Here is a 23,789-nt window from a genome sequence, read left to right as displayed (position 1 = left end):
AAATATCTTCCTAATGGAATTGATTATTGTATACCTGTATTATTATCTGTGCATTACCCGGTGTGTCTAGACAGGTGCCGTGGTGGCTAAGTGACTGGGTACCCAGTGTGACAGTATCCCCTTTAGAGCAGCAGGGATTAAACTGAAGAGGATCAGTGTGGTATTTCCAGGAGGAACGGCTATTCTTAATGGCAGGGGAGGCAGGGTGTGCTCCGTGGGGCTGGGACAGGGCGGCCTCTGAGTGCTGTGATCTGGAACTCTGCCTTCCTGATCAACCTGGCTGCTTCTTGGCTGGTTTTTTCTTTTTCTTCTTCATTTTGCTATTTAGATTGTCAGACCCTGATCTGAGTTATACGTCTGCTCTGTCAGCTCTCAGAGCTATAAAATAAGTTTGCTTATCTACCTGGGGAACAGGATAACCAGCAAGTGTTTGCAACGCATCCCATAATCTAGAGATAAAACTCTGTAGAACTGCATAGACTTATGGTACGCTACATGTATAAAGTTGTTAAAGCTGTTCTAACATGTTTTTCAGGTTCTAAATGGCTTCTAAGAAGTTGGGATCCGATTCTCATGGTAAGTGAAATTTGGCATACTTGTCTTCTCAACAGCACAAATCCTGCTGTTGCTGCTGACTAATGTGCCAGCCTAGACAGCCCATAGAGACTAATCTGTTTAGCCTCTGAGTTGTCTTTTTTTTGTTAGGAGTGAAGTGCTTTGGCTTCCTTATTGCATAGCTGCTTGCTGATGCTGCGCCTGTTCTCTGATTGAACCAAAAGTCACCCTGTGACTCTTCTCTACTCCTTTATGGCAGAATAATACCTTCTTCTTCCCCCACCCTCCCCTTCAAAATCAAAGCTGAACTGCAGTTGTGATACTGATTGAATGTTTGCTGAAGTAGACACTGGGTCTGTGTCTTTATATGGACTGACTTTATATGGAAGTCACGTGAGAAGCTGGATTGAAAGTGAAGCTTTTTTAATATATCATTTAGCTATATTTGCCTTTTGCTCAGCAGTGAATTTTTTTTCTAAATTTACCTAATCTGGTTCAGCAGGCAAGTGAAGAAGATAATATCTTCTTCTACATTTGAGATGCGTAGGATCATGCAGATGATTGGTATCATTAAAATTACTTGCCTGTATATATGCCTATCTTTTAGAAAATGGGATGTGACTTGAGAGGATTAATATTTCTGTGGAATGTTAAAGTTCAGTTTGTTGTATGTAATGTAGCTTAACCAAATCATTAATCAGTCAAGGCAGCACTGGGAGGTTCATTTGAAATTTCTAACATGATTTTTCATGCTATAGAAACTTCTGCTTTCAGAAACTCAACCTTGATCTTTCTGGATAATCTTTCAGATAAAAGGGTCCTGGGGAATTCCGTTTTTCCTTGAGCTTTTTATTCAGTCTTGGAAGTGTAAAGTTGAAGTACAGAATAAGAAGTGCCTCACTTAAATATATGCTTGAGGTTTAATAAAAATGGTCTATCAAAACTTAATTTTTAGACGGTCTCTGTTGCTGTGGTCCAGTGCTGCAAGATAATTTATTAGATAGCTGCCAGCCCTTCCGCAGTTGCCTTTGTATTTGTGAATGGTCTCTATTATCACTCTTTTTTTATTTCTCTCTTCTGCTTCCTAAACCAGATTAGCAACGACACTGCTTGGGGCTAGAGTTCAACCTGTTTTGAATATTTCTCAAAACAGTACAGTGTGTTGGAAGATGATTCTGGTGTCCAAGTAATATCAGAATGCTGTAAGCTGGCTGGTTAACTTGTCTACCCTTTTTGTACCCTCTGTTCGTACCGATACCGGTGACGCTGTCACTGTACTGTTTCTGAGCAGTAGTGGAGCAACTTCCTCGACTTATTATGTCTTAAGAAATCAACAGGGTAATGGTTTCAGTCTTCGGGGTTGTTAAGAGTTAATCCCACTAAGTGAATTTTGGCTTACTGTAAAGCATCTAGCCCAACAGCTACCTTTGGCTCAGTGTCTCGGGCAGGCTGATGAAATTGATCAACTATGTCGCTGCATCTTTTGTACTTATTTTTTGAGCTGCGTTTTGGAGGTTAGAGGACTGTTGTAGAATCACAGAATGGTTGAGGTTGGAAGGCACTTCTTGAGATCGTCCCGTCCAAACTCCCTGCTCAAGCAGGGCCACGTAGAGCAGATTGCTGAGGACCATGTTCAGGTGGAGATGAAGATTGGAACACATGAATGGAGAGAAAGGAACTCTTCCTGTCTTGAAGGGTATAGCATACACCTGTAACTATGTCTAATCATGTAACCAAATGCTCTTTTGTCATTTGAATAACTGGAAGTTCAAGTTTAAGTTCTAGTAATTAGTGGCATCTAGAAATGTGTCTCATCTGTTGTGCAAAAAGTGTGGGTTGTACCAAGTGCGATACGTTAGTGTTGCTGTTGTATTGTCACTGTACAACTTGAAAGCTTTTAACTCCCAATTTCTGAAAGTCGCGTAAGTGTGGTTTCTGTGACCACAGAACCTAAGTTCCACTTGGTTTCAAAACTGTTCCCCATTCATAACCATTAACTGCCTTTATCTGAAATGTTTCCATGTTGCTACCAAACCGGAGGACACTTCTGTGAGTTGGCCAGTGATTTCTGCATTACACTAAAGCAGAGAGAAATCTTACTCTCATAGTAGTTCCTTGGTCCAGGAACATCATATAGTGTGCAGTGTCAGAGATCAGTCTGACAGGTACACGTTTTCTTCAGGACTTCCTCAATATGCTTTAACTGCCTAAAGGATGAAGTGGCTAGCAGCCATATTAAATAACAGTTCAAAAATACATTTAATTGTGTCACTTGAACACGTGTCTGTTGAAACAGTGCCTTGCATAATACTTTCTGTATGTCAGTTTTGCTTATTGCTTTAAACTTTGCTGTTTAAACACTTTGCACCCTTAGCCATCAGTGAGTCCAGGCAGAAGGGTCATCCATTTACAAAAAGAAAAGTATTCTTGGCTTTATGGTTGAGATTGTAACTTCACTAGACTAGTACTGTTCTGACTGGCCTGGAACAAAGTAAATACTATGTGCATCAGTGTTTTGCTTCAGAAAGGCTTTTTACCATCAAATGTCCTAATACACTTGGTATGTTTCTTAATGTGTGCTTGCAGGTTTTGAGGAAGAATTACATTCAAGATGAGGTTATAGCAGTGGTCATTATTAAAAAAATCAGTGTACTGGGAAGAAACAAGAAGGTTTTTATTCCGTAGTCAAGCTGCTGAGGTTAAACTAGCAGCTGTGAGTGTATCCCATCTAGTCTAAGTGTGTTTAGGGTTTTTTTACTGCACCAGAATCAAGAGTGTTTCTGTGTAAATACCACAGTGTGTGCTTCTACCCTCTGTGGCTGGTATCTATTTCAGGCAGAGGTAGCAGCTGTGCAAGGGGAGGTGTGTACTGCTTACTGTGTCAATAGGTCTAATAAGACCAGTATTTGCAGACTGAGCAATTTGGGCTGTGAGATTGGTGCAGAGAGGTAATCCTGCTTTGCTTGGATCATCCTGCTTAGAGCAGGACTTGTGCCGGTGGGACTAAGCCGGGCATCGTAGAAGCAGACACGCTGGACTTTGGGCAGTTGGGAGACCTGTTTGTCTCTGACCTTGCCATGATTTACCACTCTCAGTGCAAAGACTGCCACAGTTGCTATTTCTGCATAAACAACCACTTTGGCATATCCATGTTCTCAAATTGCCAGCTCAAATAGCATTTGGATGCTGTGTTGCAAGTAGTGGTGTTGGTGGCCAGTGAGGTGCCAACTGGATGCTGTACTGTGTAATACTTAACTTTGTGCTTCTGAGTAAGGATCAGTGAAAGTACTGTTATATTCTCCCTGGAGCATTTTTTCATGCTGGTGGTGCAGGTGGGATGTAGGTTATTCAGGCTGATGGTTTCAAAGCTGGAGGAAATACCACCTGTGTCCTAACAGGACTCTGGGACCAGCCAGTGTGGTGCATAGTATGAGAGCTGGGGTGATGACAGCATGTAAACATTTAACTCCAAATTAACAGGATGTTCCTGTTTTCAAAAGCTGCTTGTCCTTTTGGAGCCAGTGGCTGCCTTGTAGATGAGTCAACGGTGAAGGAACAAAAACAGTACTTAAACTGTCATCTGAGTATGAAACTGGGTGAGATAAAAATGTCCAGTCACAGCTCGCTGAGCAAGAGGTTAGTCACTGAACACCATCTTAGATGCTGCAGCTACTCTCTCTTCGGATCTGCAACACTCAAAGAAAAGTTACAAATCAGTGCTAGAGAAACAGTTCAGATTGTTATACACAGCTAGAACTAGAAACCTCGCCTGTAATTCCAAAAGCTTGACCAGTGATCCAAGAGACCCCTTAACTGAAAGTTAACTGAGAAACTGAGTGCAACTTATATGGTGGGTTTTACTTGTTCACAGCAGCTCAAGGAAAAAAAAAAACTGTTGTCTGGCTTCTTGGAGGTGGTTGAGCTCTAAGTGATTCTGCCTCATGAGTTTGCAGGATGCTTGAAGAAAGTTTCATGAAACTTTCATGAAAGGACCATGAAATAAGTTTGAGGCCTCTCATTGGAGTGATCAGAAATCAGGCAGCTGATTAAGCTAGACTGCCTCGTTTCAAAAATCAGAATTGTGATGCTAAATAGTCTTGAGCTGCTTCATTGTGTTTTGGTTAAAGTGGAGTGTCTAGACTTTGGGCCACTTTGTCCTTGTGACCACTTCTGTCCAGAAGTTACTTCCTACTTTTATGCCAAAACCTGGATTTTAGTTTGTCTTAGCCGCTATAAAGCGGAGTCATTTTAAAACCTGTTTTGAATATGACAAAAAGCGATGGATTTTTTTATGGAGACATAACAGAATACAGTATTCAGCAGAGCTTCAGCTTTCAGTTATGTAGGCATAGTCTTGTCACAAAGGAAGCTAAGATGTTAGGTACATGGACTTCAGAATCTGTTCAGTTGTTGTATTGCTATGTTGTGGGGTTTTTTTTAATAGTTATGGGCTAGAACACTTAAAAAAAACCCCAAACCCCAAAGCCAAAGCTGATGCAATGAAGTCCAGATTCAGTGTGTTTCTGATTAGGCAACTTCCTTTGTATTGAGTCATCTCATGTAATTGGGGCAGCAGAGGTAAGATAGCTCCTAAATACAGAAATGTGAGTCTTAATTGAATGCATTGAACTTGTGTTTTTTGATACATTTTCTGCTTTTGATCTTAGGGCCTTTCAGTTATCTTGATGATGTCCCATTTAAGATAGGAGACAAATTCAAAACCCCAGCGAAAGTTGGATTACCCATTGGTTTCTGTCTGTCTGATTCTTCTCAGCTTGTCAGAGAAGCCCAGGTAAGTGACGTGTTTTGCTCTTCCACTCTCTTTCCCCCTCACCCCTGACCTTCAACATGTGGCACTGTGAATTGCAAGTAGTCATAGTTTGCACACATGTTCAAATGTTAGTCTTATCCATCCTGTAGTGTCATTTTGTATGCCAGGCAGTAGTTGCAGAAGATCTGTTAGAATGTATAATAAGAAGATAAAAATATGATGGCCCATGCAAAAAGTTTTTACTTCTTATCACTTTAAAAAGCCTAATATCATTTCTTTTAGTGTCTCTACTTCAAAAAAGCACAATGTTTTTGTATAAGTTACAGGTATAAATGTTACCCTGACTAAATTTGAGGAGCATTTTTAAGAGGAAAAAGGGTTAGAACTGATACGCCCATGCTATGGCATATTTGCAGTGTCTTGTTTGAAGGTAACAAGTATTTCTATGACCATAATAGTGGGATGAAGAAAAAGCCATATATAAATACCCCCCACTTTTTTATATTAAAAAATCATAGAATGGTTTAGGTTGGAAGGGACCTTAAAGATCATCTAGTTCCAGGGACCTTAAAAGCTCATCTAGTTCCAAGCCCCCTGCCGTGGGCAGGGACACCTCCCACTGACCAGGTTACTTAAAGCCTTGTCCAACCTGGCCTTGAACACTTCCAGGGATGGGGCATCCAAAGCTTCTCTGGGCAACCTGTTCCTGTGTCTCACCACCCTGACAGTAAAGAAGTTCTTCCTAATGCCTAATCTAAATCTACCGTCTTTCAGTTTGATGCCATTATCCCTCATCCTATCCCTACATGCCCTTGTGAAAAGTCCCTTCCCATCTTTCCTGTAGGCCCCTTTAGGGACTGGAAGGGGCTATAAGGTCTTCCTGGAGCCTTCTCTTCTCTAGGCTGAACAACCCCAACTCTGTCAGCCTGTCATCATGGGAGAGGTGCTCGTGCCCTCTGATCATCTGCAACTGGTAGTTACCATTGGTGTAGCAAGGATATCCCCTTTGGCTGGTGAGCCATTGGCACTGGAGTAGGAATACCAATATCTCTTAAACCAGTGGGTGTAAAACTCTGAATATTCAATCCCTTAGGAATCTTTTGGGGAGAACTAAGTAATATCGTATTAGTCTTTGGATGCAAAAATAGTCTGCCATAGTCTTGAATGACTTGTGGAACTTGTGGACAGGGTGGTAGATCATTGGTGCCAGACCTGGATATGACTGTCCATCTGATAACCCATTAGACTTCCCCTTGCTACATCTGTTGTCCTGGGGGGCGAGGCTGGGATGGCTGTGAAACTCATCTTGCTCCAAAGCAAAACTAAATGTAGGAAGGAGACAAAATATGATATTCTAATCCAGACTAGAGAAATTTTGCTGCTAGAGGCAAAATTAAGTACTTCTGGTGTCTTCTAGCTTTGCCAATCTGTAGGTTACAAGAGGTGCTGAGAAAAAAATGATGGCCTGTTCATGATAATTCATGTAGCTCTTATTCTGTGCTACTTATGTTGCTGTTAGATGTAGCAGCTATGTTCCTTACAATTCATCTTTTTTTTTTCCTCTCCTTTCCCCTCCTACCCCCCGTCAGTATGACTTCTCACTGGAGAAGAAAACAATCGAGTGGGCTGAAGATATCAAAAAAATTCAAGCTGCCCAGAGAGAAGCTGAACGCAAAGCAGAAGAAGCACTAGGGAACTCAAAAGCAGCTCCAGAGGACAGCAACCAAATGGGGTTCTCAGAGGGGCCTTGCCCTGAGGCCATGCCTCCTCCCATTAACCCCATCCTCGCTAGCCTGCAGCACAATAGTATTCTTACTCCCACGCCAGCCAACAGCAGTGCAGTGAAGCAGAAGGTTCTCAGTCCACCTCGTCCAAAAGCAGACTTCAACCCAGCTGATTTTGAATGTGAAGAAGACCCATTTGACAAACTGGAATTAAAAACTATCGATGATAAGGAGGAATTAAAAAATATTCTTGAAATTCATGTTGGTACTACTGGGCCAATTGTTGCCCAGCTGTTAGATAATACTTTGCCCAAAGGAGGGTCTGAGTCTGTGTTGCAAGATGAGGAAGTTCTGGCATCCATAGAAAGGGCCACATTGGACTTCAAGCCCCTTCACAAGCCCAATGGCTTTATTACTTTACCGCAGTTGGGAAACTGTGAAAAGATGTCCTTGTCTTCCAAAGTGTCCCTGTCCCCAATCACTTCAGTGAGCAATATCAAATCCCTGTCCTTTCCTAAACTTGACTCCGATGAGAGTGATCAAAAATCATCAAAGCTCATGAGCACTTTCCACAGCACTACCTGCCTACGCAATGGCACTTTGCTCAGCTCTTTGCAGACCTGTGCTCAGAGTAAAGCTAGTGAACTGAATGGACACCATATGGTTGGTCTTTCTGCTCTAAATGAGGACAGTGGCATGGAGACATCAACATTATCCTCGTCATCCAGGCTGCCTTCCCTGGCTGTGTCGACAGTTTGTACAGAAGAAGAATCATCTCAAAGCACAGCAACTACGGTAAACACACAGTGGATTAGAATTGGGGTTGCTGGGGTGATGTGGAGGTGTGGAAGCAAATGTTGCTTCTAAAATGTCCTGTGGCTGTGGTTTTAGGTTCATTTAATGGGGGTGACGTGTAAATCCTCTTAATTTACATGGCAAATTGATCAATCCAACAGGTCTTCATGCTGGCAGTTCTGAACCTCAGGTTATTACTCTGCAGGTCTCCCCAAAATATTATATTTTTAGACCAATTCTGTTGACTTTTCTTTCAGCTTTTCAGCCCTTGTTTGTAGTTGCACATCTTTTGAGCTCAGTATATAAGATGTCGTTGGTCCTCTATTCTTGTCTTACCAACTGAGATACATCAGATTCTGAAGTGCTGTTAGGTTTTGAGTTAAATCTCATCTAGATTTATACCTCAGCTTGCTTATTTATTTCATGGAAATAATGGGAAATGCAGGCTTTTCAAGGAAGAGAAGCTACAATAGATTAAAAAAGACACGTGCCATTTCATTCAGGAAAGAAAGAAGTGCTTGCAGTTGACCTGCTGTGAAAGAAATGCTGTTTTTTAAACAACTTTATTCCTAAGATCCTTTTAAAATCTAATCTTTAAGAAGAAGAAAATTATGGTGCTCTGAAATCTGGTATTTACCCTCTTCCTTGTGAAGGAAGGTGGAGGTTTGGTTGGTAGATACCAAAACCAGTCTTGAATGTTGTCTCAGATTGCTAATGTGATAGTTGTTTGCCATATGTCTCTGAGACGTGAGTTTGGCACTTTGTCTTTTCCTCAAACTTGTAGCAAGTTCTAAAATTACTTTGAGGACACTTAACTTCACGCCAGCTGCTGTCTTTGTCTCTTTGTGAATAAGAGCAGAAATTTGAGTAAGCTTGTGGGTTTTTTTTTCCCCAAGAACCTGAGATCTGGACACTAGTACTTGTGAAGCCTGGTGAAAGCTATATATATATATAGTCAAATCCTCTAGCTGCTTCTTAAATAATCTGGTTTCATCCGTCCAATAGAAGTGGTTCTGTGGTCTTACTGGCATACTGTGGATTTTTGTGTGATGACCATGTTCTTTGAAACCAGTGACATTGCTGCTCTCCCACTGTTCTTTCACCTTGTTTCAGGCTTAGGTAAATGCACGATTAGTTGCGAAATACAGTATTCTGGCAACCGGTGTAATTGTTAGAGCACAGCAGAACAGCTGGTTATTGACCACTAGAATAAAAATACAGTGAACTTTGTCAGAAGCAGCAACGTGCTGAGCAGCTGCTCACTGAGACAGATCACAGGCTTGAGAGGCGAATGTATGATCATGTGTAGCTCAGAGGTGAAACCTCAGTGTGACGCATGACACATCTCTAGGGATTAACATGAAAGATCCCTTACAATTAGATAGATGGACATTCAGGTGGACAAATTTTTACTCTAACCATTCAAATCTCTATGCTGGATTAAAATTTACTAAAGATCAAGAGGGAAGTTGTAGTCTCGAGAATGCTGTAAGGGAAGATACAAACTGATAAACAGATAAATAAAAAAAAAATAGACTTACTAACAGAAGTAATAAAGGTTTTCATTTGAAACTATTTCTGCTTTAGAAGTAGCAAATCAAGAAATAGGCATGCCAACAGAACTAGTTCTTCCTGTTTAAAATTCCAAGACTTCAGACTATACTTGTTTCAGGTTTCCACAGTACAGTCCCAGTGGCTGCAAGATGACAGCTGAGCTGCAAGAAATTGAAGTAAATGTAATGAAAGTATTGAAGTAGATGTAACAATAATCCTCAGAGTATGAAAGATAGAAGGGAGTCACGGTCACCCCCGTGGCTGGGAGCAGAAGGCTCATATGTCCCTTTTCTGCAAGGTTACGCAAGAATAGACCTGTCCTTTTTAGGAAGCCTCAAGACAATAATATGTCACAGTGTATTCCACAGTGATTTTTAGATACACTTTTTTTTTTTTCTCACAAGGCTAGAAATTATAATTTTGGATTTGAAGTTCCCACTGGAATTTACGCTTTACCAGTGAATTGGATCTAGGAATTTTTGAGTGGAAATAAACCTGTGATTTCTTTGAGGCTGCGCTGATTCTGTCCTGTGTGGTGCCCTGTCCTCTTTGTTAGAAGCTCGCTAGTGTGCTTTTTGCAGCATTGCCTGAAGGACAAATGACTAGTGAAGATGACAGGTTGGAACTAAACAAAACTCTTCAAACACCTGATCAGTGTATGATGCATTTTATTTAGAGAAGTCTCTGTTCACGGGAGAGAACGGGGCACTCCTGTTGGACCATTCAGAATACATACAGCTGCAGTAGTGTGATGTGTATGGGCACACAGGCTGCAGGCAGGGCTCCTGGCCTCTGTACGAAGTCCCTAAAAGTAGACACGGCGTGCAAGCACATATTAAAAGCACTGCACCTCTGCTTCCTGAAGGGCTCTGAGATGCAAGTTTGAGATGTAAGGGAGCGTGGCTACTGAGTGACCGGTCCTGTCTTTGTCCCATGGTATTCCTTTAGGTGTTTCCCTCCTCTGCTGGAAGTCACTGACCACAAACTCAGGTTTGTCAAGCTCAAGTAGATTGAGGAGGAGAAGCTGGTTTTCCCAGGCTCTTGAATCTCTGGTGTCAGAAGCAGTTTTGGTTTTCCTGACTGCAATATCAATAACAAAGCATCATCCTTCAATTTGAAAACCAGCTGATTTCGGGGCTACTCCACACCCTTATTTCAGTGTATCCCCTATTCTAGTGCTTTTTTCTCTGGCCAAAGTGTCTGGAGAGGGTGTGTGAAGAGCTTTGAACCCCTCTACCACCATGGGGAGGGGTTCTTGGGTAAATCAGTTCATCAGACTGAATATGATTTCTCAGCCTTTGTCTCCTAGAAGAGAAATTCTTAACCCTGGAGACAAAAATGGGCAGAAATGCAGAACAAAACCTGCTTGGTGGTGGTTTGGGGTTTTTTTTGCAAATAAATGGAATTTAGCAAAATCCTAATTGGTTCTCTCGGGATTGGTTTTATATAAACAGTTTTTTGTTGTTTAGTTTGGGACCAAAGAAGGCCTTTCTGAAAGAAGTGGACAAGCTATCAAGCAATCTGTGTGGGCATAATAAGTATTGAGAAACGCAAGAAACTGAGGCTCTCGGTCCACGGTGATTTCTTGCATTTTTTTCTAATTCTATTTAAAATGGAGGAAGACTTTTAAATGAATGAATTGAAATGTGCAGATTGGGTGGGCCAAAGTTCTGCCTTTGCACTGCTGTTACCTTGGGCGAAGTGGTATAAAGCGGTGGGTTGGTTCTGCCCTCTGGTAGCCCGGTTCTGCAGAAATGGAGCGGGTGTAGAGCAGGGAAGGTTATCCAGCCTTGCTGGGATATTGGGAATGGGACCAAGTGTTGCGTTTTGGCAGAAGGATCACATGTTCTTTTTACCCCGTGTGCCACATTGCTCATACATGGCATATGCAATGCAGTGCTTTGAGAGTCAAAAAGGGTTATATGTTTCTCTTAACCTATTTCATGGTCAAAAAGTCAAAAGAAGCCTCTAGCCAATGACTTCAAAATTATCAGTGTTCTTAAGCTGCGTAGCACTGGATCAAGAGCTGAACAGGAGCCAGCGTGTTACACTGAGCTGTATGAACTGCCATTTCAGTGACAGAATAAACAAGCTTACAATTATTATGGGGGGGGGACATCCTTCTGTTTGTAGAGTGCTGAGAGAAGAAATGATCCTTGCGAAGGCTGTTCTATAACTACAGATAACTGCGTAATGTATGCATCTCGCATGTGGAAGCCTGATCAGACCACAAGTCTCCCTGTATGGTAGACTTATTCCCAGATCTCTCCCATAAAACCCTTCTCCCCCAGCTGTAGCAAATTGTGCTCAGTGATGCATAATGTTTATAGTCATCTTATTCGTGTGTTGACCAACAGGTACACCCAGACTACCAGGAAACAGAACTCCCTGTGGTAAGTTCCCAAATACCTGTGTGCTTGCACTGGATTGTGTTTCTGAAAATCTCCAGAAGTAGTGTTCCTTTGAGTACAAAAAATCACAGGTGATGAGTAAACTTGGAGTGAAGGAAGCAATTTCTGTGCTTCCTCTGAGGTACAGGGTTTGGCTGTATCATACGGATCTCCACTGTTGCAAAGGCTGGGTATTGACAGGTTTGGGCACACTGGTAGGAGGGGGTATATTGCGAAGTATCTGGGTTGCTGATTGTTGTTTTGAGGGTAAAAAGTATGGTGGGAGTCAGACTATATGCGCTGCTTGTTTTCATCTTAACAGCGAGTACCTTCCCAAGGACAGTCTAGAAAGCCTCTTGGATTAATTATGTTGGGGTATCCTGGTTCTGCACTAGCCAGGAGCAGGATGTGGGGATGCAGAAGATGACCATCACCTCAGCCTCTGGGTTTTCCCCTTTAGGTAACGCACCAAAATTTCCCAGTGTCTAAAGTGCCCAATAACACCAGCTGCACAAAGCGGTCGGGTGGCCCCGCTCCTGAGCTACAGCAGGCCCTCTCCGCTAGTGAGAGGCAGTGCGTAGAGACGGTCGTCAACATGGGGTACTCGCCTGAGAACGTCCTGAAAGCCATGAAGAAGAAGGGACAGAACATAGACCAGGTAAGAGCTTGTGCAACTGGAAAGAAGCCCTTGATTTGATGCTGACTTTGCTGGGAAACAACTTTGGGTTTGCCAAATGGATGGCGGGGGGATACTTTCATTCTAACAGGGGGTTGCAGCCTGTAGCCGCTGCAGTATTGACCATTGGAGAAGTTGTCACCTGGCAGTAAAGGCTCCCAAAACCAAACAAAAGCGTGTCTGTGCCTGTTTCTGATGAGAAGCTGCTTGAGTCAGGCACACCTGCAGGTGCTGGGCCAGAACTGTGCTGAGCTTGGGGTGGGCCCTTAGCTCCAGGTGAATCTGAGGGAGATACTGGGTCTTCCGAGGAGCCACAAAACTCTCTGAAGGAAGCTTAGTGTGGCTCTATGCTATGCTTAGTGCTGTGTGATTAAAAACAAACAGCAACTTCCCTCGTTCTGAGCACAAGGGGTTACGATGCTGATGTCTCTCCTTGCAGAGAGATTGGCCCCTGCAGGCTTACGACAGCCCTGCGAGGCTCTTGCAAGGCACCACTGACTGCACCACTGACCGACTTTCTTTTGTGGGTTCTGGTTGTGGTGTTTCCTGTCTCGTGTGTTGCCTCAAAGGCTTGCTAAAACCAGGTCACAGAGCATAAAGTGCTGCAGGGTGAAGCGTGGCTCTGGGTCTTGGATCCACTTCAAACAAACATTTTAAACTGGGGAGAGCGTGGCCAGGCTTTCTGTGCTGACCTGAAGCAGGCTGTGTGCTGCACAGAGCATCATCTGGTGGGACTGTGCCTGAGGAGTGTCCCAGTGGCTTCTGCTTGTGGACCCCATCTGCTTACCCACTACCTACACGTTGAGAGCGGTTTAAGCTGTGTGCTGGAGTGAACTGTAGTATCAAATGGTAAAAATGTCCCTTAGGAGGGCAGTTTTAAATCCTGCTGCTTTTGCAGGCTGTGTTCTTCTGCCTTCCTAGCATTACCTATCTGACCCTTCCCCGTACCTCTCAAAGCTGAGCACAGATAAGAAATTGGGCAGTGGTTTCTGGGCATGTGAGCTGGGGTTGATCTTAAAAGGCTGACTGCTTTCAGATTGCATCATCTCTTGTGGCTGTTTGAGAGGAAGCTAAAAGCTGACACATCTTGACTGCTGGACCTACAGTTTCATTTTTAAAACTTGTAGTATAAAAAGCACAGTTAAACTTCTGCCTTCTGCTCAGTGATCAGGCATGGAAGGCTAAAGATAGGCTTCTGAGACTGTTTTGACTAGAGTGGAAGGTGAGGTTCAGAGCTGGTGGGAGAGCACAGGAGGTCAGAAGGACTTGTCTGTTTTCTCAGAACAAGCTCTGGCATAAAGAGCATCTCGGCCCTACTTGGAAGAACTTTATCTTGGTCCCTGGTGAAGCCTCGGGTAGAGTCGTCCTCAGCCCCTCTGTGTACAAAGATGATATTCAACCACTTGCTGCAAATGCCTCTCTCCAAACTTAGGTTTTTTTTCTTCATTCCCTACAGGTTTTGGATTACCTGTTTGCACATGGACAGCTTTGTGAGAAGGGCTTTGATCCACTTCTTGTTGAAGCAGCTTTGGAAATGCACCAGTGTTCAGAGGAGAAGGTGAGTGCTAAGGAACAGAGAGAGTTCCTCTGACTGATGTAATTCTGGCTTTCATGGTAGTGCTGCTTTGTTTACAAAAGCAGACTGCCAAGGGACATCTTTGCAGTGATAAAGCAAATACGTGTTAAAGCATTAGAATTCTACTGCATTGTTTTATTACTGTCACTTGCATGCATTTTTATGGGCACAGATTTTTTTTTTTTAAAAGAACATGCTTATTCTGGTTGTAATGTTTTGAACTCAGAGTTCTCTTGTGGGCGAGGTGCTTGGTATGGAGACAGTTAATTTCAGAAGCAGCAAATTTATCTTTCAAACCCTGCCAGCTTGCCCTGGCCGAGAATTTTCTTACAAACGCATCTGCCTGGCTGCTCAGCAAATTGTGTTATGCCCTGCTCTGGAAGAAGTTGGAAAATACAGTTTTTGGGGTCTGGTTCATTGTCTGTGTGCTTTACCGGCACCAAAGGTACAGAGGCAGGAGTGGGTGGCCAGGGCAGAGGACAGCAGTTATGTACGTCCCAAGTTACATGAAATCTTTAGAAGTGCAGCCCAACCCCCTGGACACACATACGCTTTCCTGCCTTTTGTGGGCTTAGTGATGAGCTTGCAAACGGAGGAACAACAGCGTGAAAATGGGAGAAGTGTCTGAGTTCAGAAACATGTTTGCTACTGGCTTAACCCCAAAACTGGAAATGGCTAACTTCCTGATTGCCCATTTCAACCTGCTTGCTGGTTTGGGGGTTATTCTTTCCGCCGGAGTGGAGGCCCTGTAAATGGCAGAGGGTTCATAGAAGTCTGATCAGCTGGTTCACTTCTCGTCGCTTTATTTTTTTTCAAAGGTCAGGGAGTATTTGTGATTGATGTCAGTAGTATCATACACAGTGCGTCCAGTAGGGTTTGTGCTAATCCCCCAAGTTTGCCCTAGATCTGAAGTGCCAATTGATGACAAGGGCCACTGTACTGTTCCCAAAGTTGAAGTAACTTAAAAAATATTCACATGCAGCAGGAGCTGCTGGATGGGGGAGCAGGGTGTTGTTAATCAGCATTTTTGGGAGCTCAGATTGGGCCAGGCTGATAAATTGCCTGCTGGGAGAGGGACACTTGTACAGACTGAGCTTTGGTGCCCTTGCTGAAGTGGATTTTGGAAATGCAGGGCTGCAAACACAGGGGACTGAAGGTGAGGTTTCATGGTCTGCTGCACCCAGAGCTCTGCCGGCTCTGGTGTGAGTGGACTTTCTCCAAATGGAGCTGGGACAGCCTGTACTTGGGGAGGAGGAATCCACCCTGTGGGGTGCCCAGTTGCTGAAGACTGGCTCTGTGCTACACTGCCACCAAGCACTGATCCTCTTTTCTCTTGCAAATAATGGACTGTCTGTGTCTTTCAGATCACAGAACTTCTCCAACTAATGAGTCAATTTAAAGAAATGGGCTTTGAACTGAAAGACATTAAGGAGGTCTTATTATTACATAACAACGACCAACACAACGCTTTGGAAGATCTAATGGCCCGTGCAGGAGCCAGCTGAAAACACATTCCTGGATTCTCAGCGTGCAACAGAGCAGGACCGGCCCCGCCACCTTCACATCCAGTGTGACTTGCTCTCGGCAAGGAGTCCAGCTTTTTGCATACACGAGAGAGTGACTGAGCAAGCCCGCCTGCGTGCATCACTCCAGCATTTCTCTTTCCACTGAGAGCCAACTTTCTATCTTAAATTAATTTTTTAAAGTGTCCTTTCCTAAGTTTCCTTTTTTCCAGCTTGGCCACGGAGAGTTTAGACTGCCCAACCTCTACTCTACATTGTATATAGGTAGAGACAGGAGTGGTTTCCCCCCCTCGCTGTTGCACTGGAGTTGGATGGAAGAATACTAAGTTGGTTATGAAACTAAGATGCTTTGGTTCTTTGAAGCTGCTTTCATGGTGTCTGCTTGTACTGAATTACTTGACTGTGGCACAATCCAGATTAACTGGTTAAATTTGACTTTTAGTGCAATGGAGTTTTATTTTTTGGTTGAAAGTTAGTCTGTAACTTAGTAAAACACTGGTTCAGAAACTGTCGCTATGCATAAAGAGAGAAGCTGTTCTTCTTGTGGGTTTTTTTTTTTCCCCACCCATGCATCCAACACTTCTGCCAGACATGAGTGTCCAATGCCGAGTGGTGTGTAAGTTCTCTTGAAACAGGTAAGCTGTGAACTCTACCTGGACCTGCAGCTTGAGTTGGTTCTTGAACCTGAAGGCAGAGAGCGGGGGCTCAGTATTCTTAATCCCCCAGGCTTGTAGGATATTTAAGACAATGCCCTGCTAGGAAATCAGTTATCTTTTTGTTTTAAATAATACCCAGTGTGGTGCAGGAGGTTTCTTTCAGGCACTTTCTTTAAAACAAATATACTCACTGCATTAGTTCCATTTTTCACACTGCTATAGAACTACGTAGGAACATCTAGTACTAGAAATCAGGTTTGGGGTTGGTTTTGATAGTTCAAAGTATTACATTGTACATTGTTCAAGTTCTAAATACATAAAATATCAGCAGTCTTGAGCAATCTTTCAAGTAATTTGCTAAATATTTTGATTCTGCAGAAGAACAACTAATAAAACCCTCGAATATAACTCCCAGTGTCATGGTTCCCATCTCTCATGCTCTTTGGCTTCAGCAGATGAAGAACGTGCTGGATCTTGCCTGCCCAGGTGCTGCCTGCTCCCGTAGGCAGGCGTGAACACTCTGTTGGGCAGATCAGCCAGAGGTCTCCAAGCAGGCGGTGGAATGTGCTGCTTTTTTCTGTGGCTTATTTCTGTTTTCTTGCAAAAACCAAGCCTAGGCATACAAACTCATGTTGGAGTGTGGAGCTGGGAGCACTGGACGTCAGGTGGGGAGAATGGCTCAGCTCCTTGCCTCAATTTAGGTTTTTCAATAGGAGGTTTTAGCTCATTAGGACCCCAAAGAAGATGGCATTTGTCTCCATTATGTTGTTAATTTTATATGACCAAAACTTCAGACTCCGGTGTTAATTCCTGGCATTCTCTGTATAGTGCTCAACTATGTTAATTACATACCTTTACTTAAAATGATGCCGAGGAGAGATGTAGCTCACAAGTATGTAGGAGATGGGGAGATGGATGACAAGAAGGACCAGGGCAGGTTGCCTTGCATCGTATCCCATAGCGTTGAGCTTCACCAGCTTCTAGTGGTGGGGCTGAAACTAAAACTTGTCGAAGAAGGACGTTCAGCAGCTGCTGCCTCTGCAGGCACAGGTAAAGTGGTTGCCTAGCCTTCCTTCCCAGGTGGGAAATGTGAGTTTGAAACAAGGAGAGGGGGTTCCTAATTAATCAGAAAAGCTGGAAAACAAAACACAAACTGCTTTGTTGTCATTGCTGAGAGCATTTGGCTGTGTTGCTGTTTTTGGCTTTCTCAAAATGAATATCCAAACAAGTCTGTCTGGTATTGGACAGTCCTGAAGGGGCTAGAAGTCTTGCCAGCAAAGAAACAACTATTTAGACCAAACCTCTGAATAAAATCGTCTCTTTGGTTGTGTTAATTAGTGTGTGTTAAGTTCCTTTACAGTCCCCCCACGGGGGCTGGCTCTCAACCCCACTACACTAACCACCCTGCTTACAGAGGCGGGTGTAGAGGTGAGAGCAGAGAGGTGAAGATGGAAAGTGATGCCTGTGAAGCTGGTCTCCTTTCAAACAGACATACCTGTCTGTGTCTTCCCTGGTGGCGTTTCTCTCACTGTGGTGGTGAGGTTTCTGGGTTTACGTCACAGGGTGGCTGAAAGATGGAAGCGTGTTTCTGGGGCGAGTTCTCACAGAAGGAAAGACCACAGAGAGAGGGGATTAACCTGGTCGCTTAGGGGAAAGGCACTTCTGAAGAAATGTATAACAAGTGACAAAATGTGATAAGATTTGGATATTGTTTTGGGCACCATGCGTCGCTGGTGACTAGTACTGTCATTCCCTGCTGTCCAGTTACAAACAAAGCTCAAGCTGGAGGTGGGGAGGTCTTGCTGGTGGCTGGTGAGATGACTGCATCCCCACTTGAGACCGTAGGGCTTTTCCTTAGGTTCTCAGGTCAGATTGATTTATGTATCTGGTTCTTGGCACTGCTTTAACTTTGTCAGAGGTTGTTCTGCCACCTTCTACTACCTGCTGCTAGACACCGAGGTCTGGGTGCCTTGGTGGGGAGGCTTGGGAGGAGAAGTGTAGAGGCAGAGCCAAAACTGGCAATTGTGCTTTCAACCAGAGATCTCCTGAGCTGCCTCCTGACGGTTCTGGACAGCAGCAGCCTGGTGAGGAAACTGGAGACCCATCAGTCCCCCACTTGGCCACCGAGGATTCCCACTCTCCCTGCAGATTGCTGGAGACCTGGTGGGATGAGAGGTGCCACTGTGGTCGCTGCCTTGTTTTGGGGGATCCTACACTCTGTCACGCAGCAGGAGCTGCAGGCGCCCCCAGGGCTGCAGCGTGCCCTGAGGCTCTCCTGGGCTGGCCTTATGGCTCCTGCGGCGGCCTGGCTCTGCCAGAGCAGCCCTGGGCAGCATGGGTTGCCCACCCCAGAGCTGGGGAGACTGACAGCTTCTGGTAGTGGTGAAGCAAAACCTGGTGCGAGGGTTGTTGTGCTGCCGCAGGCTGTTCAGGTTGGCCGCGTGTGGCTGGAGGACAGCTTCCCAAACACCAGCTGCCTCAGCAGACCAGGTGAGAAGGGGAATTCTCAGCCCCAGTTAATCTTATGCAATCAAACAAATGGGCATTTTGATCACATTTACTTTCAAACAAGTTTTACCGGAGTTATGTAGTAAATTGAATTTTTATTTTAAATAATGTCAGTTGTTAAAATATCAAGCATCTGCCATGAGCATTAATAGTCTTTGTTACACCTGAACACAAAAGTAAACCCAGTTTAGTTCTGTATGTATTTGATTGTACATGTCGAGGCTTTCCTAATCTCTGACTGCTGTAACAACACTTCCACATAACGTTCCTCAAGTTGAAGTGAAAACCATTTGTATCAGGTGTCAGTGCAATATCCAGACAGCAGGAATAGGATGACACTTTTAAAATGCTCATTTAGCACACTTTCACACAAAAATTTAAGCAGCATCTAGGTAATAACCTTAAGCGTGGAGAGAAAAACGTTGCTGTTTTTGACAACAGCGTTGGTAGTTTCGTTTGCATACCAGAAGCCCAGTTTTGGGATGTCCTGGGCATGCAGCACCTCAAGCATCTCTGTAGTCCTGTTATTGCCAAGGATGGCTGGATTTGCACAGACAGGGCTGCTTTATTTTTTTTTTTATTTTTATATATATTTGTATATATTTATTTTAGTCAAGTCTCACATAAAATTCTGAGAACAGACTGATAATAAAATCTTACATTTAACAAGGTATATTCTTGTGGATTGCCTGGATGGCTCCAGTTTTTTAAAAAAAAAAAAAAAAGATTGCCAGACCTTGGAAAACTGCTGCGTTATTTTTGTTGTTTGTTTGTTGTTTCTCAGTGTTCCTGGCCATTCCTCCAGGGAGCGAACAGTTCCTGCTCTGGGAACTTGCACCGAGGCTCCAATCTGCCAGACAGAATTGCCTTTGTCACAGTAGACTGATGAGGATTCAGAGGTGGCTCAAAGGTGGTTGCTGACTTAACTCTCATCTCTTCTGCCCATGGAAATTTTCAGTCACGCATCTTGTTGTTACAACCACCTCTGAAACTACCGAGGTTCGGTTGCGGCACTATCGGCTGTGCGAATGGTTCTTCCTTGTGTGTTGCTTTAGAAAAGGCCAGCTTGGGTAAGAGACTGAAAATGCCTGTGAATGTACTTTGCTGAGCTGCTCTGTAAAAAAAAAAAAAAGTGAAAGTACAATCAACTCATCTCCCAAATGTCGGAGTACGTGGAGGTGAAGGTTTCCTCCCTAACCACTGCATTACTGGCTGGGCATCTGTTCCTCTGACCTGTGCGCGCATCCTACAGCCCAGCTCCAAACAAAGTTGTGAAACTCCTCGGCAGCTCCCCAATAGCTCTGTTTTCTGTATCCTCACTGAGGAAGTGGGGAAACCGCTCTAAGTGCTCACATCCATTTATGCTTTCAGAAGGTGCAAGGACTACCCAACCACCACGTCTTCTCCTCCCTCTACGCAGGGGAAAGGTCTCCCTGACCCCAGGAGGTGGAGGGAGGCTCTCTTAAGAGTTGCTTGACTGAAAGGGGATGCCTGCTCTTCCCTCCATGGCTTTAACAAGACGCTGGGTGTCCCACTGCTTTATGGCGCTCTGGTGGCTGTCAAGCTGTGCACAAATACCAAAATATGGCTGACACCGAGAGTGTTGCTCCTAGAAGCCTCATTTCTCTGGGTGAGGAAGGCTTCCAAGCAGGTGGCTGGGAGACCTGGGTTCAGGTGTGACTAGCCGCTGGCCTGTCACCTGGACACAGGAGCCACCTCGAAAGCCATAAACTCAGACCCTGGAGGGGCTCTGCTCTCTGCTGCATGGAGTAATCCAGTCTCAATTGCAAGATGGGGACTAACCAGTGTTAAAAAAAAAAAACAAAACAAGAAGTCAGGGCACTGATGGAGGACTTTCTTCTGTTACAAGTCCTCCCCTTGCACTTCTGTTCCCCAGGGCTATGCTGTGTGACATTCCTGGGAGTGTTTGCACCAAATATGCAACCCAGATAACCAAGTGTCACTGGGATTACTGTATCCCTGCTCGGCCAAACCTGGGCTCTTCGGGGTAGCTGTAGAAGCAGGCAGCAACATACACAGCTGGTCAGACAGCCGTGTTCCCTTACCCTTGGCATTTCTGGCTACTGAGCAGGCTTTGATTGAGCTACTACAGGCATTACTGAGGAGACACTGAGATGGCCGAATGTGCTGCGACAGCCCTAATTTTGGAGTGGGAGCACTCGCGCAGCATGTTGTCAGCTGAACATGTTTCAAGGTCACTTGTGGCTTCAGCAAGTAGATTTGTTTTGCAGCTCAGATATGATGCATGCAGCAGCAGAGCTTTTGCAGGGCTGCAGCTGATCATGCTGTAGGTCTTGATTCAAATTTGAGCTTCACGTAACAGCACTGTTAGCAGCTTCTGAAATCCCACTGCCTCTAACCAGACCCTGTTTGATGTGAAAAATCAATTCCGTTGACCCAGATGATGAGCTGTGCCGTGGTGCAGAAATCAGACGTCGCTTGTGGCGGGTAAGCTGTTGGCCTCTCACTATTGGCAGCAGGATGAAACCCACATGCTTATTAACACTCTAGATAAACCTTTGGTACAAAGTCCCTACTAAACCACTCATTACCCATGAGTTAAACCACCTCTTTCAGGAGCTCTGGAGTGTTCATCCCAAGCAAAAACCAAAAGTGACAATTGCCTTCCTCTTTCTGAAAGCAACAGCACGTCTTGCCCTGCCTTGACTTCCATTTACTCATGGTGTAGGTACGTTAGTGTACTTAACAAAGAGTGGCTTCTCTCTTTTTCTTGGCTTCTGTTTGCAAACACTTTTCTGGATAGCTTTTGCGCATTTCTGGTCAGTCCTGTGTCTGGCTTCAAAGTGTTTTTTCTTTCCCCCTCTTTTTCTTGGCAACACTGGAGTGGCTTTAACATGTGGGAAGCTGCTATGAATGCTGTGGACAGGACTTCCTGCTGCTTGGTGAGATATTTAAAGGCTGCTGAATTGTTATTCTTAAGAACCCTGGTATTAAGGAAATACAAAAGCTTGTGGTGCCAAGCAGTCATCTCTCATTTACTCAGAATTCTCTCCATCCTTATCTAAAATGCACACTAATCACAAACATCAAGCCAAAATCTATCCCCTATCCACCCACACTCTGCAGCACCAAGTGTGGCGAAACACTGGCTGGCTGTTTCCGTAGCTGTTCTGGTGCACGTGCAAGCAAGGAAAGTTTAAACTGGAGGAGGTGTTTGCAGGGACGCGTCAGCACCAGGAGAGGCTAAATAGAGCTGAAGCTGGGCTCGCATCATTTGGATACACTTTGACTTCAGCACCAAGACTTCATCCAGCTTGGTCACGACATTCTGAAAATCCTGGTGAGGAAGGCAAAAGGAAAAGTTTAGGGAACAACAATAGCAGCAGGATGGAGAAAAAAAAAATCAGCATATTTTAGGTACTGCAGCAGTGCATAAAAGCATGTTTTCCATTCTGCAGTGTAGTAGATTAAATCACTGTTTCCTTATTAAAGTCCCTTACAAAAAAAGGTCAATGCCTCTAACTTACTCTGGTAGTTTTATCTGTTGGTGAAATTACAGCTAATACAATGGTTTAAAAATAAAAATAATAAAAATGTATAAAGCACCTGTTATCACCTTTCTACACGGGTTAGCTTTTCAGAGGTTTGACACAGGCACCGGTCATCTGACATATAGTGTTACAATGTACTGAACTTTCTCCTGCTGGATCTAGCAATCATGAAATTACAGGGAGAGTTGGGTCACTCCTTGATCAGACATAATAACCCATTCTGGGGAGACAGAAGGGATAATTTCACACCAGATCACGGGGCCAGTCCCACTCCTGCATGGCTACGGGTCTGCTAGATCTGACATGGGAAACAGCAGCAGTGTATATAGCCTCAGCCAAGGGGAACTCTCTACCTTCCATAGCAACCTGCCACATGGATAAAAAGTGATATGAAACTGTGATTAAAAATTTAAGTAGGGCTTGTATTAATAAGGGAGCATTCAGACTTGCTCTTCTCTCCAGCTGAGAGCAGAGTTTGGTGCCTCTGTTCACAGGTCAGTGTCTAAGACCCCAGGAGGTGTCAGCATCCTCAGGGCTCGGGACTTCAGCTGCCACGGCATGAAAATCAATGACTCAAAAGCTTATATGGCAGGACTCCAGCTCTCTCATGCACTGTATCTTTGTCTTACAGGGACATCAGGACTGTCATGAAGCCAGCCCAGCTGCCGCAGCATATTTTTCTTAAGCACTTTAAATACCGCTTGGTTCAGTATGTGGCCGGTCTTGGCAAGAGTCTCCCCTGCGGCCAAAGTTTCATGGCTGGAGAAGTTGCAACTATCTGAAAGTGGAAGGAGTGAAACTGATATGGGAAGTCCAAGCTGATTTAATTGCACAAAGAAAGGTCATGCTGTGAAATAACACTACAGCATATATTATAAATTATTCATACACTGCTGAGAGGCCTGGCAAGCTTGTCGCAATTCTGCTAGCCAGAAAATGATTGCTTGCTGCAATGGCCAAATAAATGGGGAGGAGGGCTGGTGTCCCAACAGACTTAGGACAAACAATCTCAAAAGACTTAAAAAAATTTAAAAAAATAAAAGATTGCTTTCTATCACTGCATTCTCTGCCATAAAACTAATACAGTTTATGGCTCTTGTGCTGCTTTGTAAACTTCTATATGTTATCTGGTACCACACCACACGCAGCTGGAAATCAGAGCAAATAAGCCACATGGTGGCTCCATTCTGATATCCCTGAGGCAAGAGTCCTTGTAGCTGGATTTCATATCAGAACTGTGATAAGAATTAAAATGGCTTTATAATGTAATGTAGTAATGGAGCTTGGCTTTAGTGATGAGAGAACTGGGAAGGCAGGAGGTTCTCACTGGGAAATGTTAATAGTCTGGGTGAGAGACAAGACTTCTCACACAGCTGTCGTGCATCCGTCTGGATGCAGGAGAAACAGAACTGGGATTGCCTGGCTAGCAGTGGGGCCATGCAGCTGCCAGTCTTTAGGTCTAGCCCATGCTACCCCTATCTGAGACAAGGATAAGCCAAGAAACATTGAGTGACAAAAGTCAAGAGCC

General features: G+C 44.2%; 2 protein-coding genes across 6 annotated transcripts in view; one reads left to right on the top strand and one right to left on the bottom strand.

Annotated features, from left to right (window-relative positions):
* UBAP1 (ubiquitin associated protein 1) overlaps positions 1-16,628 on the top strand; it is a 36,777-nt gene extending 20,149 nt beyond the window's left edge. For 2 of the 3 annotated variants that reach the window (XM_054184943.1, XM_054184942.1), the window contains exons 2-8: positions 536-576; positions 5,223-5,347; positions 6,916-7,845; positions 11,757-11,792; positions 12,250-12,447; positions 13,922-14,023; positions 15,406-16,628. In XM_054184943.1, the coding sequence (XP_054040918.1) occupies positions 543-576; positions 5,223-5,347; positions 6,916-7,845; positions 11,757-11,792; positions 12,250-12,447; positions 13,922-14,023; positions 15,406-15,546 (1,566 nt within the window). In that variant the 5' untranslated portion in view covers positions 536-542 and the 3' untranslated portion in view covers positions 15,547-16,628. The remainder of the gene's footprint in view (positions 1-535; positions 577-5,222; positions 5,348-6,915; positions 7,846-11,756; positions 11,793-12,249; positions 12,448-13,921; positions 14,024-15,405) is intronic. The other variant, XM_054184944.1, reaches the window with a different exon arrangement.
* A 5,278-nt stretch (positions 16,629-21,906) lies between these two features.
* KIF24 (kinesin family member 24) overlaps positions 21,907-23,789 on the bottom strand; it is a 30,411-nt gene continuing 28,528 nt past the window's right edge. For all 3 annotated transcript variants that reach the window (XM_054184939.1, XM_054184941.1, XM_054184940.1), the window contains one exon: positions 21,907-22,047. In XM_054184939.1, the coding sequence (XP_054040914.1) occupies positions 21,907-22,047 (141 nt within the window). The remainder of the gene's footprint in view (positions 22,048-23,789) is intronic.

Source organism: Rissa tridactyla, chromosome Z, assembly GCF_028500815.1.
Source record: "Rissa tridactyla isolate bRisTri1 chromosome Z, bRisTri1.patW.cur.20221130, whole genome shotgun sequence".
NCBI lineage: Eukaryota > Metazoa > Chordata > Aves > Charadriiformes > Laridae > Rissa > Rissa tridactyla.
The sequence above is the reverse complement of the archived record's forward strand: the minus strand, read 5'-3'. Positions and strand labels throughout refer to the sequence as shown.